Below are 15579 nucleotides of genomic sequence, written 5' to 3'. Positions count from 1 at the left end.
CAATTAATGCTAGTGGCACTTTGAATTTCGTATTAAATTATATCTACTAATATACAGCGTGATCCGAGGGTAAAACATTCGGATTAAAATATGAAATGTTTAGCATCCATAGATCATGTATTTGTAAAAGATAGCTTTATTATTATTTAATTACTAATGCTGCTGTATTATTATTATTATTAAATTTGTTGAACAAAATTTAAGGTAATTATAATACATCTGTTTAAAATTCGATAAAATAATTGCATTCATTAGTTAATAATATAAAATTTTGTTAAATATCTATAGTACAGTTATATTTGATAAAAAAAGTGTGATTCTTAGTTCAATGAATGATTCTACTCAGGCGCTGCGTATCATGTATTTATGAACATTCCAATTACATTTCCACACAAGCATGGAAACTACTAAGATGGGAAATTCCAAATTTCCATGGTAGATACATATAATATATATTTTTTTCAAAATTATCATTCAGTTTCGTATATGGGGAACATGACTAGATTCGTATTAACACGTTGACGGCCAAACGCATTTTCCATGGTTTGCCCAAGGCGCCAACGTGAATTTTTCATTAGGCGATGCATATTATGTTGAAATATTATTTGCAGCAAATAAAGTGAGTTATAAAATTATTTTTGTATGTTCTATATTGCCTTAATTTCTTCAAACCATTATAGTAATAATGGTATTATTGAAAAATGTATCAGTATCCATATTTACTTTAATTATGTACTTTTATTATTTGCTGCGTCGCCGGCCACCGGTGACCCTCATGGCAGTCAACGTGGTAATTTTTGTTTTAAAAACAGTCAATATACTAATGCAAATAATAGGAATTTTCTATAGCCTAAGTCTTGGAAACAATATCATTGACTGATACGTTAGTAACGATAGTACTATCACGATGTATTTAAACTAACTGTTTATAATCATGAGTTATACAATATATAATATATGTGAAGAAATGTAACTCTGCGCTAGAGTGCAATAAAGTTTTTTGTACCGTGCATCTGGTACAAAATCGAAAGAATGTATTTCTGAGGTATAATTTTGCATTGAGATTGCTGCAGTAGTCATAAGTGCACATTTTTTGCTTGTACTGTACAGTAGTTGTCAAAAATATTCTAAGACAAATTCTCCAGTTCGTAACCGCACCTTTATACCACGTAAATATGTTCATCAAACTTGGTAGTTTGATTTAAGTGGTTCTTCATTTATTTTGGATGATGATTCTAAAAATAATCGAACACTGCAGTGTTCTGCATCCCCCTATTCACCTTACATACATATCGAATTACCTGGCTTGAAGGGTTTCGTGTTCTGCAGGGTTTTATCTGTGGCAGGGTCAATCTATTTTTAACCAGGCCAGTCCATCTCTCCTTTTACCGGTCTGTTTGTACAGTCATGAAACATACACGGGGTCCATTATAACGTTGCTTGAATATAAAGGATTTGAACCTGCGTCAATTCAAGCAATGAAATCCTGTTTCCTTGACGGATACCATTCTCATTCAAGACTAGATAGATAATGTCGTTGAAGATATTTCTATGAGGATGACGTCACCTTTTCCTACCTTGCACTAATCATCAAGTATTGGTCATCGATGAATGATCCCCCTTGCTCGAAGCATACGATATATCATGACGTTACAAAAAGGTTATGTTATGGTAATAATTCCAAGAGTGGAAGATGACGCTTCCTAATCGAAAAAGAATGATGCAGACATTTTTTATCATGTCATGTCTTCATGTCACCCTTCATGTCTCATACAGAAATTTACCTGAGTGTGCCCAACTATTTAAATCGTATTCTACGAGACATTACTATTCTCTTCTCCATCTATGAGAAATCTATTGAACTTCGAAGAGTCCTGGATATTTCATGAACATGATAAATGTAATAAAAACGGTCGGACAGATAATTAAATTAATGAAATACGTTAGTTTCAATTTCAACAATGCCATTCAAAATTTTTTTCAATTTTGATTTATAATCATTTTGACTATTATGTAATACTTCATTAATTTCTCACCACCACACGTGTAGAAAATTATTCGTTAGAAGCTGTGACCTTGATCTTTTTTTTAACAAAGAAGCACAACCTTCAGCAGGACCCTTTAGAAATGACCAGTGAGTCATCCAGATAACAAAGGGACCTTGTTTAAAAATGCAACCAATAAAACCAGAGATCCTACAGGTACTATACCTAGCACCTGCAAAAGTCTCAAAATATCCACAGTCCAGACTGTAGACACGGTCCTTGATCCTAACTGAAATTGCATCACAGCGCCATCCAGCGAATCACCAATCACATAGTAACCTTACTCATAAAACTTGTCAGCAGTTTTCCCCATGATCCTGGCAAGATTAAATCTGGATAATGCCATCCTCCCAACAGAGCGATACCCCCACTTGATTATCCATCGAGAAGAGAAACACGTGCAGAATAAAAACGTGTTAATAGATTCAAGTTTAGCCGTATAGCTAACCAAAGACTAATTCACTCTCTCACTCTCCTACTCGTTCACTCACAATCGAGTATCGTCAGTGGGGCGAGAGTCTCGAAGCAACTGCCAGGCAATTCACTCACGAGGTCTAATAGTGAGTTTCGAGCTACCGGTATATAAGTATCTACCTCAGGATAAATTATGAAGTAGTAGCGTAATTCTTAGCACAAACTTGCTATCTGTTATCATACAATGCAAACTGTGAAAAGTGTGGAAATAAAGAACTTTTAAAATTCATCCAATCAAAAGATACCAATTACAGCATAAAGTCTTATGACATTCGTTATAGTACAATAATGACTATTACAAAAATTTTTAAATATCAGCGCGCACAAGCATCATCCTTGTTCCGAAATCATCATCGTGACCTATAAATACGTGTCTCCTGCAAATTATTTCTAAGCGTTACATAATTGAGTTTGTTCTTTTCATAATATCAAGCTTTCGGATTACATGAAAATTTGCTAATACAGCATAAAGAATCTTCGCAGTGTCGTCGTGAAGGAGGTATGTGGTCGTAGTGTTTACTAAGCGTGAACATAGCTGGGTTACGATTTAATCAGGAACTGCTGAAAAAATAATAAATATTACACAGCATTCCATAGTTCATTGTAGGAAGGCCGTGTTTAAGGAGAATAACATGTAACAGACAGATGTAGGAAACGCATAAATCACAATATGGTAAAATTCGATAAACATACCGTATTAATGGCACGCGAAATTAATGCAGTCCTATTCTGAAATCTATTGAATGTGAAATGTGTTTATATTAACGAGAGAAACGCGCATTCTATCAGGTTTTCGAAACTCTGATCTGACAAACTACGCCATTTGAAATATTACGCATAACTTTGAGCACGTGTAACAGGAACAATAAGAGACTATTATTATTTAATAAATGTGAACAATGTCGCGATAACTGTTATTGTAAACAGTGTCCAATGAAAAATAACTGTAATTTCAAATACAGCAATGAAAACGTAAAAGCCAATGCAATCTAAGCGCAACCTTAAATAAGAAATGCTTCAATTCCAAACCTTTCATTCGATTACCCATAGTGCAGCGCTCCGGGATTTCCAGCGGGCAAAAGTAAAAATGGCCACACCTTTTGGCGGGAATAGAAGACGAATTATAATGTGTTACGGGTTACCGATGCACTGTCTACCAATTAATTGTTTCCTATAATCTTCTAATATGAAAAGTTACTTGAGTGGGAACAATTTTTATTATTAACAGAACGACTAAATTCAGTCAACGAAATGACAAATTATTACAAATACTTGACGCTTTTATGTGAAAAAGCTTTTCTGCTGATTTCTGTATACTATACAGAGTAATTCACTGATAAACTCAATATATACGTCTACACACTGATATTCAATATTATTATTCGTCGAATACCTGAAGTATCCTGTGTGCACGTATGATAAATTACTGTTTTTTAATTTCTGTTTAACATACATTACACTTTTCTTGTCAGCCATACTCGTAAGAGCAACTGACGCATTGTATACCGAGGAGGCAGAGAACAATTTCGGTATAGTCAGTTCGCTATCTGAATTCCAGGGTCAGTGATATCAATCAGCGATACGGAAAGTGATATCTCATGACTCTCATGAGAGACAGAAGAAACAGTACACCGATTGTCGTGCAACGACAGCAGAACAAAGGATTTCTTGGAGCTGCTTATTGCAGAGGAGGAAAGTATTGCCAAACCATGTCTCACGATTGTTCAGTCCGATCTATACTGGTATTCTCAATGTTCGGTAAGATCTATAGTAGCATAATTGAAAATCAATTTTGAAAATGGAGATAAACGCTTTAATCGATTATAATATAATAATTTTTCTGGATATTGATACAAACGTCGGACATTGATAAGCTGATAATTTATCTCACTAGAGAACGACAATGATATTGAACTCGTGCGATTTCTCTTGTGTTTAATTGAAAGTGGCGCCGGCGGAGTTAAACTTTTCTCCTGCAAGTGCATTCGATCGAATATGGCCTTGAAATATTTGCCTTGACCAATAACGATTACCACGTGCGCGTCAATAGGAACAATTTTAAACAATTCCTAATGATATTCCACTAACGTTTAAACTTCTGACTCAGGTATAAATACATCTGTGATTCATGTATACATGTACAATGTATTATCATTGTGGGATAAATGCATTAATGTTTTGAACGTTTCTGAAGTGAGAAAAAAAATTCAATGTAATTGATACTCGATTGTTTAATTATCATTTTATCAATTTCTAAATTGAATCTCAATTTCTTTAGATTTCATACATTTTTATTCTTTTATTTTATTCTATTATCTGTCTGTCTTTGCAATCATGAACATTTCACTGTACTCATGTCTGTATCATATTTTCGTGTATTCGTTTAAACACTCTTTTAAAAATATTTTATTGAAATTTTCTATCTATTTGTGAGTGAATCATAAAGAATTTGGTTTGATTTTATCTTATTTGTTGCCTATATGACGGCTTCTAATTTTCGTAAGTTTGACCTCGCATGTGTATCGAATGACACGTCCACTTTATCGTAGATATTTGGTATTGATCATGCCATTGAAAAATGTATTAATTTTGATTGAGGTAGATGTATATTGAAATTGAAAATATAACGTTATTGAATGATAGACAGTTCGACATAATCGTCATCGATATATTGTTAATAGGTCAAATCTTGCAAGTCAGGGAAGCCTCGTGTAGGCAGAAAATGACGCGCACGACGTAGACGACTTTGATAGCCTTATTCTACTGTTTGCTTGAAACCTCTTAATAATCCGATCACGGCTTCATTTTTACTATCTGTTGTATCCGAAAGCATGATAAGTTTTCTTTAATATCGATAAAAAATGGTTGATGGGGAGAGTGATTTTGCAATTGGCACCGCAGCCTAGTAGATCGATATACTTTCATAAAAATACCGAAACGAATTTCTCATATGCGAAACTGTTAAAGGAATATGTTTCAATTGTACCTTTGCTGCAACTTGACATAGAAAATGTATGGTTATATTTGTCGAAGCGGATACGACCTATTATGCAATGCATTTTATTTCGAGAATTTATTTTTTCTGCTTCAAACACATTAATCTAGTCGAAGTAAAGCCTGACGAAGTGTCATTTGTCCACAGATCATTTCTGACTCACGATCCACTTTCACAATTTTATTTCATCCAACATAAACCCACTGCATATATTTTTCATAAGCCATGAACCACAGCTTACAAGCTTGACTTGAGAAAACCTACTTGACCGTTTCGTAATTCGCCATAACCCTACATGTAAATCGTGTTTTGCATACTTATTTAGGCACATTGTTACTGTTATTGTTATCGAGCTACATGTACTATTGTAGCGTGCGGAGTTCTTTCTGCCTCGACCGAGGATCAGAGTGAGATGAGAATATATACTGACAGAAAAAATGAGATGGATGCAGTAAACTTTGAAGTATCCGATGTAGCGAATTTTGCTAAGATTATTAAGAATACCATATATTCAAAAACAGATGACACATCCAAAGTATTTTCAAAGTTCCTCTATGAACACTTAGGTACGTACCAGTTTCCTTTAGTAACGCAACGATAGTAACATGAATTTCATTTGATATCGAGAATTTTATTCTAGCGAGAAGTAGACAGAAAAGGATGCCACCGGAGACATATCAATCATCGTCGGAAGTATCGGATATGATCACTTCGCTTGTACATCCATCCGATGACGATGATGAAATTGAATCTCCAACGTTTCAATCGAAGGATTTAGGTAAATAAAATTATTTATAATTACCCACCATTTGAGTAATGGAATATTTTTATTTTTCATTTTATCCATAGTTCCACCAATCTTAAACAATACGTGTAATGAAACCAACTCAAATAACACAAGTTTATCACCGACATCTCTTGAACGATCGTCTTCTCCTAAAAACGTCAGTAACACCGCGTCTAAGACCAATCTTCCTAAGGAAATGGAGACAAGATTAATACTAACGGAAAGGAACAATTCTTTCACAAGTATGTAATGATTCTTATTTCTCATTATATTCAATAGTCAGAAAATAGTATCCAAGCATTTTCGGGTGCTACAGATTCATCGAAGCTTGATGAAGAAACTTCGACTGCAATTGCGATGACTACAAATGAAATAGTAAATTCTGCTACTACCATAAAAGACATATCCAATACGCAAGGTACGAGCAATAATCATAATGACCTGGGAAATGTAAGCGGATCAACAGAACAATTAAACACAGAGTCACCTTATATTTCTAGTACCACAACAGGTATGTTCAGTGTACTCTCTCAACATTATAGTACAATCTACATTATTCGTAATTATATGTACGCTGCGCGACATGAATCGTTAAAAAAAAATGTGAAATCATTATGGTTTTAGCTTTAACAGAATCGTCAGAAATCATACAGGTAATACCAATAAATTCGTCGACAACTGAAACGACGCAAAATGAAAATACAGACACATCAAAAAAATCAATTACTAAAGCAGAAATCAAGAAGGAAAATGAGGCTAAAGAAGCAGGAATGTCTTCTGGCATTATAGTTTTAGTTACGGGTATTACATTTTCTATAGCAGTAGTAATGGCATACGTTGGCCTTATAGTATGGAGAAGGTATCTAGAGTAAGTGTCGTTCAGTTACACATATGTATATATGTATATACAATTGAATAACTTTACAAATCAGTAATCCATTATGTACGAAATTATTTCAGTTATCGTTACGGAAACCGGGAATTACTTGTAAATGATTTGGAATTTGATACCAACGATTTACATCATTTTGAGGTAAGCCTTTTTAGTAATCTGATCTTCATATGTTACAAATTTAAATACTGTTCATATTAAAATAAACATATTTTTCGCAGCTCTAAACGTTTAAATGAATGAATTGTTGAATGCTGTTATATAGCATTGAAATGATTAAATAGCATAGGAAATGATTCCTGATTTAAGCATTGCAACGCAAGATTACATGTTGTCGATAACGTATAGTTTTCGAATGACTTTGAAGTTATTGTAGTACACTGCTTCTTTTGACAATATTTCAAAGGAGCAATATGAATGTGAAGAATATATGATACGTAGACAACATTTAAGTATTATAAAAATAATAATAGGCATCACCCAACTGTGATATAATAAAAAATATCTATTTTCGTTTTTGAAGCCAAATCAATCAAAAGTGAAGACGTATCATTTTGTTATAAGTCTTACAAGTGGAACATATGCTTTACACCTGACTGCTTATATCACCGAGTGTTAGTATTGTGTACATTATTGACAATTATTATTTGAAGTAGAAACAGAAAATGTAATGCATAGACATTTAGTAAAATTTTACATGCTCAAGAAGTATTTTCTTCTTTTTAATGAAAACCTATGTAAATACTTAAACTAATAAAAGAAACTAGATTACTTCTTTTTAATTAAATTTTTTATTGTATGCTCCCCAGTATATCCAAATATAGTACCACATATATAATTAAATAATTACTACCTTTGTATTGCACTAAGTAGTAAATGTAACCTTAATTGAAATTTAAGTAACATATTCCCATTCGCAGACTAATCTAATCCTTGCCTTGACCAAAATATAAATATTAAAAATATGTTTCTACTAACTCTACGTAGTGCCAACAATATAATGAATAAAACCATTTACCTATAGTAATACATGCATTTATACATATCATCCACTTTGTTTTAATCAATGAGTGAGATTCAGGTTATAAGTGCTAAATAAAATCAACAAGAATTCAATAAATTTTTATAAAAAAAGTAGTTGAATTTCTTGTTCACTGTATAGTCTACTTATTTATATCTGTATCTAAAGGTGGGCAGTAGGTAACAATTCTATTAGTAATTAAATCTGTATTATAAGATTTATTGTTCCATTTGCTTACATTTACTTCTTCTTTGTGACGACAAGTGGTCCAACATTATCACAGTTTTCCTTGTTATGAGTTCCATGGGATCCATCACAATAAGGCCACTAAATTAATAGACATGATAAAAAAATTATTGAAACTCCATTTCAAATATTTAAATGATTTTCCACATACAAAACCAACATGTGGTTGTATAAAAGTTTTTACTGTTTCATTAAAAACTATTATAATCTAAATTTATCTGCTTGATCTCCTAACTACCACTGGTATAAATGATACAAGTGCACTAACCATATATTTACAAAATTATGTAACATATATATTTTCTAATTATACTGTTATATGATACACAAATAGGAGAATTTGAGATAAGAACATCTCAGATAAAATAATGATGTCATATTGATATACATTCTTCCATGTTAGATTGATAATTAAATGAATATTTACATTTTCAGATTTCCAACAGCGACAAAATACAGCTTTTTCGGTTATGTCCTCCACATCAATGGTATCCACGACTTTATTACTATGTTTTTGAATTTTAGAATTTATGGACTTGCTGGGCTGAAATGTTCAAAATGTTAACATACTTTAAATTCAACGAAAATGAATTATAATAAATTGTACAATTGTAGTATTCGAAATATTCATCCCGTCATTGCAAGATGGATGATAGAAAGTACTATCACTTAGATTACATAATAGTTTCAAGTACTGTAACAACTGCATAAAATCAATTTGAAGTTTCAAAAATACTTACCGGAGGTCTGCCATGAGGGCAAAATGCCCGATAAGTCATATAACTGAAACCAGCTAGCAGGGCTGTTGGTGGAATTAAAGCAGCCCAATCTCTCACTGTACATAACATAAAATGACATAACTTAACAATCCTATTTATTTCTGATATACCAATGATTTAATGTAACACGCTATGGGACACGATACATGGTAATATATTATCATTATTGGTGATCGGCAAAACATTTGACAATTTATGAGTTAATCGAAGATATGAATCGAATTTCACAACACATTTCATACCCCCAAGTCGAAACCATCCTCCAATTGAATCTGGAATTGGTAATCCTGCCAAATAATTAGGCACAGACACTTTAATGAGATGCGAAACGAGCTCCATATTTCTGGTAGCACTACTAAACAAGTCAAACTCGACACACTAGCCGATGTATATTCACTTAAGCTAGAACTTTCAGTTTTCTAAATGCTTATAGCCTCCCACCACATCGATCTACGAGTTCCCCGTGTACTACACAATAGTACCCAGGCAACGCACAGCCCTGAGTTCCGTTAGTTCTTTTACAGCCACTGATGTACTCTTTACATACTGGACCCTGCGCAAAGGGCCCGGCCCACGCCGATAGAGATAGTCTATAATGGTCTCTCCATCTTTATTCGTATAGTCCAACCAGAAGGTTTATTCTCAAAACTCGACTACTGCTAACAACTGAGCTTCAACTAGTTTCATTGAAATTTTATAAGGTATCAATGATTTTAACTTATTACTATGGACTGGTTCGTCAAATGAATTAAATTTTTTCTCAGCTTTCATTCTTTCGTGCGCATGTGCAGCATGTAAGAAGAAAAAAATGTAGGTACCACTGTAAGCTATCTTTCTCGATGCAGGTTCTAGAGATGCCGTCAAGGCGCATATTTCGGAAAGTATAGAGTTCAGTGTATACAGCCCTGGTCAGTAGTAACCGGTCGCAATCCTCCAATTTGACCAGAGTAGTCGGGAGGTGAAAGACCAGTGATATTCGCAGAGTTCCCTGCAAGTGGCGCCTCCACTAGTCGAGTGGCCGCCGGTACGGTTGACGGGCGCCGCATCGCTGTCATATTGTTGCGGCTCGCGCACCCAGTATGTTACACTCGTGGTAGTGACATTTCTCTAGTGGTATTCGTGGCTAATATTTGTACCGATATTCATCAATGTAATAGTGTGCTCCTTGGTAGGCTCGCAAGTGTTAAAGTAAAATAAGAGTGTGTTTGTATCTTCATCGGTGGGCGTATTGGTGCGCGTCCAAGCTCGAGTGCAGGAGTGGCGTTTCCCTGCATTCCGTCAAACGTTGGCGACAGGGCTGCCAGGAGAGCGAGAGCGAGCGGTGGTCTCGCGTGCGAGAGGCACGCAACCGGGATACGGGATCCGCCGTAGGAAACGAGCGAGATCCCGAGCGCGGTGCCGAGAGTTTGTTGGTGCGGTGTGTGCGGCAAATGGCAGTGGTGAGATCAATGTGGCTGAAACATGGCTGAGGAGCTGCTGGTTACCTTAAACCGTAGCGACTCGTCGAGCTTTGGTTTCTCGCTTCTTGGGACAGCCGGACCGCCGCACGTCATCTACGATATTGTTGAGAACTCGCCGGCAGCCGAGAGCGGCAAGGTAAATACGAATTACGCGGTATCGACCCGCCTGGCTATCTGGCTACCCTGCTGCCACGGCTATACCACCTTTTTCTCGATCTACAATACACCTTTGAATTTCTGTTACCTTTCCTCTAGTTATTCTTTACTGTAAAGGACACGTATGTATGTACACACGTCGCATCATTTATGAGAAAGGGATACTTCGATCGCTTGGGTGGGATCGGAACGCCAACGGCTGCATTCCTCTTTGTCCGTTTATTCTGCCCGCTCTACGGTACTTTCGACGCTTCTCATACCTAGGGAACATCCTTGTATCGTAACATTCTTCTCTACCACTCCTTCATTCAGACGTACACGAGTCAATTCCTGACATCGTTAGGATCATCAGCTTCCTTACCCTAAAATGAGTGTAAAAAAATACATGTCAGAGAGAGGCGCGGAACTGTGCCGTTTTTTATCGTTTACCCGTTTGCTACTTTGTATGATTCCTATTTCTTTACACGTATTAGCTCTTAAACGGAAACGCATGTATCTAGAAAAGTGAGTAACGAACAATTTTTCAATCGGCTTCATTATTGACAGAGTGAAGCGCGAATGACATGATATGCTAGAGTAGTACAGAATATTTTCTATTCGTTTTCACGCATTATTCCCTTTTAAATTTCAGTTTAGCGAAATTATTTAACTCCTATACCACCACGGTTTATTACTTACCACGATGCAGTATGATGGTAATACTATCGTAATATTTTTAGTGTACTCAACTTCTCTGATCGTGCTTAATTCTAAAAAAAACACTTGCATTTTAGAGTGATCTGATCCTGCACTAGAAACGATGGCACTCTATCCATCTGTCATTGTACCGTGTTCTATAAACTTAATAGTGAATACTTTCAGCGTCTCCGCTTATCGTAATTAATATGCGCTTAACCGCGAGGTTCTCAATGCATAGACGTCGCCAACCGTTCGATATTCTCACTCTCATTCTTGCTAAAGGATTTCGTATAAATGAATTCTTGAAGTGCTTTTGCTTTTTTAGATCAGAAAAGTCCAATACTTTTGTATTAAACGATACCATATAACCAATTCATACAGTATAGCCAGATAATGTTTATCATTAATAATGTTACTTTTTAATATTACCTCGCAAAAGATTTTTCTGCAAATCACATTTTACAATACATCTGCTTGATAAGTGAGGGGCGTTTTTCATTTTTACATAGAAAACATATATAGCTTGTATGATATAGTTACGCCGTACTGTAGCAAAACGTATAATTGATAATGTTACCATAGATCGTAACAGTTGTGATGATATTAATAATGACTCTAACACATGGATCACGCAGTTGAGCCTCTTCAGCTACTATATATGCGCCGTATGCACTATTTCCTCATACACCACTGGAATGAATTACACGATGCCAGACAATAAACCGATTAACTGTCAAACCGACTGTCCGTCGTGGTGGAATGTATGCGGCTACCGCCATAATGAGCCCGATGGGAGATTATATATAATATGCATATAAGCGTCACTCAAAATAATGGTTCGTTCAAAGTTGAGCGACAGTTTATCAATTTCGTGCTATTGAACAAATACGATTTATGTTAACCAGGTTAGAATACATTATCGTGAAAGCGTTAACACCGGCGGTGTCATATAAGTCAAATGTGAATTCATGAATGAACAGAGAAATTAACTACATAGTATCACTTCACTTATTGACATGTAATTCAATCTTATTATTAATGTATGAGTACAGTCATATTTACGTGATTAAATTTTTTATAATTTACTCCTAGTTATCCCAACCTACTATGAATTTATTTTTTTTCGCAATCCGGAAACATTTTTGCTTAGGAAGCGATGCAGGTGCGTTTTACCTCTGAATTTGTCTATCCGTTATGTACTAATGCATAGGACATTCATATGTTCCAGTTTCCTTGATGCAAATATACTTGACGTAATTCGGTCAGTATTATACAGATTTTCAGGGTTAAATGCACGATCTGAAGTTAGTCGGATTATTTGATTCATTTTGTTGTACCAACTTCAATCCAGTCAGTAGTAGAGACAACACTGTAGTCACATTATATTTTGCGATTAGGTATGGTCTTATCGAATATAAAGATAAAATATTGTAAGGATAGTAAAATCTTTTAGATTTCTTAAATGAAGTACCAGTTCCATATCTTAAGATATCTCTGTTCGGTAGAATACAGTAATTTTTTGTTTTACATAAGTTATGCCTGTGTTATCTGTGATATGACCCTGACGGTAGAGTCTTTTAAGTAGACTGGTACTTAGTACTAAACATGTAATCTATGTTGAGTGAAACACGTAGTACGGTATATGATAATAGCAGTTCGCTTTTAGAATCGTAGGGCAAATATTACTGGGCAGAAAACCGGCTTAACCGTCGAAGGGTTTAACCGTCAGGCATTGCGGAGCCTATATACATATATGCATACTGAATAATTACATATTGTATACATATATATCAATTTAAAATAGCCAAAAGTACGGTAGCATCGAAGCGTGGCAACGAGATGATGTGAAAACTCTGGTCGTGAAAGTTTAGAATTTTAGCTATGTGAACTTGGCACTCGACTTTGGAAAATCCAATTTTTTTTTTACAGACTTATAGATTTAGGTATGTAGTTGTTTGTAGTACCAATTTTTTCGTTTGTAGTATGTGAACTTGGCACCCGACTTTGGAAAATCAAATTTTTTTTTATAGACTTATAGATTTAGGTATGTAGTTGGTTGTAGTACCAATTTTTTCGTTTGTAGTAGATCCAAAAAAAAGTTATAGCATCATAAAGAAAGCCCATCCACCGACTTTGAAAAAAATAAAATCTAATCACTGATTCCTGCAGAGAATCGTTTGTAGTTGATTGTAGTGAAAGAATTTCCGTTTGTAGTAGCATAGAAAAAAAATTCGAATTTTTTTTTAAAAGTTATAGCATCATAAAAAAAGCTCATCCACCGACTTTGAAAAAAATAAAATCTAATCACTGATTCGTGCAGAAAATTTGAACTTGGCACCCGACTTTGGAAAATCAAATTTTTTTTTATAGACTTATAGATTTAGGTATGTAGTTGGTTGTAGTACCAATTTTTTCGTTTGTAGTAGATCCAAAAAAAAGTTATAGCATCATAAAGAAAGCCCATCCACCGACTTTGAAAAAAATAAAATCTAATCACTGATTCGTGCAGAAAATTGTTTGTAGTTGATTGTAGTGAAAGAATTTCCGTTTGTAGTAGCATAGAAAGAAAGTTAGAATTTTTTTTTTTTCAAGTTATTTGTAGTCGTATATAAGTAGGAGCTTTGTTTTGTTTGTAGTTGCTTGTAGTAACGTCTATTTCGTTTGTAGTAGCTTTGTTTTGTTTGTAGTTGTTTGTAGTAACTACAAACAAAAAAATGTCATTACAAACAACTACAAACGAAACGAAGCTATTACAAACAAAATAGACGTTACTACAAACAACTACAAACGAAACAAAGCTACTACAAACGAAATAGACGTTACTACAAGCAACTACAAACAAAACAAAGCTCCTACTTATATACGACTACAAATAACTTGAAAAAAAAAAAATTCTAACTTTCTTTCTATGCTACTACAAACGGAAATTCTTTCACTACAATCAACTACAAACGATTCTCTGCAGGAATCAGTGATTAGATTTTATTTTTTTCAAAGTCGGTGGATGGGCTTTCTTTATGATGCTATAACTTTTTTTTGGATCTACTACAAACGAAAAAATTGGTACTACAACCAACTACATACCTAAATCTATAAGTCTATAAAAAAAAATTTGATTTTCCAAAGTCGGGTGCCAAGTTCACATAGCTTAGAATTTTTACGGATGAAAAAGTCTTGGAAAATTGGATGGCTTGAATGGACAATTTTTTATTACTTTTAAATTCTCCATTGATGTTATCAGATATTCGTCTTCATGATTATCATCCTTTCCGATAGACGCGTCCATACTTTGATATAAACGTATTAGCTCAAAGTGAAGTCTAACGAGATGGGACATTACGGGCTGAGGCTTTACAGTAAAAGTTTTCAAGTTTTGCGAGAGAAATTCCAATCCGCAAGATCTTACTTTGAAACTTTCAATACACTAGCGTCCTAGTTGCCATGGTGTTTCGGTATATTAATTAATCCCATCCCATATTGCCAGATTACCATTTTTCGCTGCAGTATTTTTTTTTTCAATAATCTCTCGAATGCGTCCAATTTTTTTCTCAGACTGTACCTGTCATCATTTATAGATTCTTTAATTTCACTGATTGCATTAAAGATTTTGTACGATTCTCATTGTACACGGAGTAACTGTATTTTTAAAATGATCCCTGTGTACTTTATTATTTATTTCTCATTAGACAGACCGAAAGCAGTTAACCAGACACGCGTAAACCTGGCGCACCATGTTGCTTTAACTTTTAGCTACTAAGCGAAGGTAAATATTTGACGCGTTGGTTAGTAGACTAATTTGCCGGTCTCGTTCCTAAGGAATTCCCAATGCGCCGAGTCTGCCGTAAATCGAATCATTAACACATCGACTGTTCTATTGGTCTCTAAGTGCATTCGATGCACCCGGCCATTTGAAAGCAGAAAAATATTTTCTCCAATGCTACAAGAAGAGTGCGGTTATAGAGATATTTTGTAAAAAAGCTCTTTAGAATGGATGCTAAATGCGTATGTGGAACGAACCAAATAATCTCGGGATGAATCATCGACGC

General features: G+C 34.8%; 3 protein-coding genes and 1 long non-coding RNA gene across 16 annotated transcripts in view; 2 read left to right on the top strand and 2 right to left on the bottom strand.

Annotated features, from left to right (window-relative positions):
- Positions 1-342: 342 nt before the first annotated feature.
- LOC107273148 lies at positions 343-2007 on the bottom strand. Its single transcript, XR_001539160.2, has 2 exons — positions 1302-2007; positions 343-1235 (listed from the first exon to the last, which is right to left on the bottom strand). It is a non-coding gene; the product is annotated as an uncharacterized LOC107273148 (long non-coding RNA).
- A 465-nt stretch (positions 2008-2472) lies between these two features.
- Positions 2473-7975, top strand: LOC107273131. 7 transcript variants are annotated; one of them, XM_025090348.1, is made up of 9 exons: positions 2473-2605; positions 3992-4211; positions 5886-6080; positions 6155-6292; positions 6364-6543; positions 6618-6812; positions 6926-7169; positions 7262-7334; positions 7415-7975. In XM_025090348.1, the coding sequence occupies exons 2-9, from the start codon at positions 4118-4120 to the stop codon at positions 7418-7420; spliced, it is 1125 nt and encodes a 374-aa protein (XP_024946116.1). In that variant the 5' UTR covers positions 2473-2605; positions 3992-4117; the 3' UTR covers positions 7421-7975. The 7 variants fall into 7 exon arrangements, with proteins under 7 accessions (XP_024946116.1, XP_024946107.1, XP_015606493.1 ...); XM_025090339.1 differs by having other exon boundaries at positions 3992-4277; XM_015751007.1 differs by having other exon boundaries at positions 2517-2605; positions 4078-4277.
- A 437-nt stretch (positions 7976-8412) lies between these two features.
- On the bottom strand, positions 8413-9726 carry LOC107273147 (CDGSH iron-sulfur domain-containing protein 2 homolog). Its single transcript, XM_015751031.2, has 4 exons — positions 9482-9726; positions 9201-9295; positions 8888-9004; positions 8413-8541 (listed from the first exon to the last, which is right to left on the bottom strand). The coding sequence occupies exons 1-4, from the start codon at positions 9576-9578 to the stop codon at positions 8455-8457; spliced, it is 396 nt and encodes a 131-aa protein (XP_015606517.1). The 5' UTR covers positions 9579-9726; the 3' UTR covers positions 8413-8454.
- Positions 9727-10070: 344 nt separating this feature from the next.
- The window catches only part of LOC107273039 (PH and SEC7 domain-containing protein 1), a 32853-nt gene continuing 27344 nt past the window's right edge, over positions 10071-15579 (top strand). For 2 of the 7 annotated variants that reach the window (XM_015750855.2, XM_015750840.2), the window contains exon 1: positions 10072-10835. In XM_015750855.2, coding sequence (XP_015606341.1) covers positions 10701-10835 — 135 coding nt within the window. In that variant the 5' untranslated portion in view covers positions 10072-10700. Of the gene's footprint in view, positions 10836-15579 lie in introns of all 7 variants that reach the window. The other 5 variants (XM_015750849.2, XM_015750862.2, XM_025090255.1 and 2 more) reach the window with 4 other exon arrangements.

This window comes from Cephus cinctus, unplaced genomic scaffold (genome assembly GCF_000341935.2).
Source record: "Cephus cinctus unplaced genomic scaffold, Ccin1 Ccin1_scaffold0087, whole genome shotgun sequence".
In the NCBI taxonomy this organism is placed as follows: domain Eukaryota; kingdom Metazoa; phylum Arthropoda; class Insecta; order Hymenoptera; family Cephidae; genus Cephus; species Cephus cinctus.
Note: the sequence above shows the minus strand (reverse complement) of the source record. Positions and strands in the feature narration are given on the sequence as shown.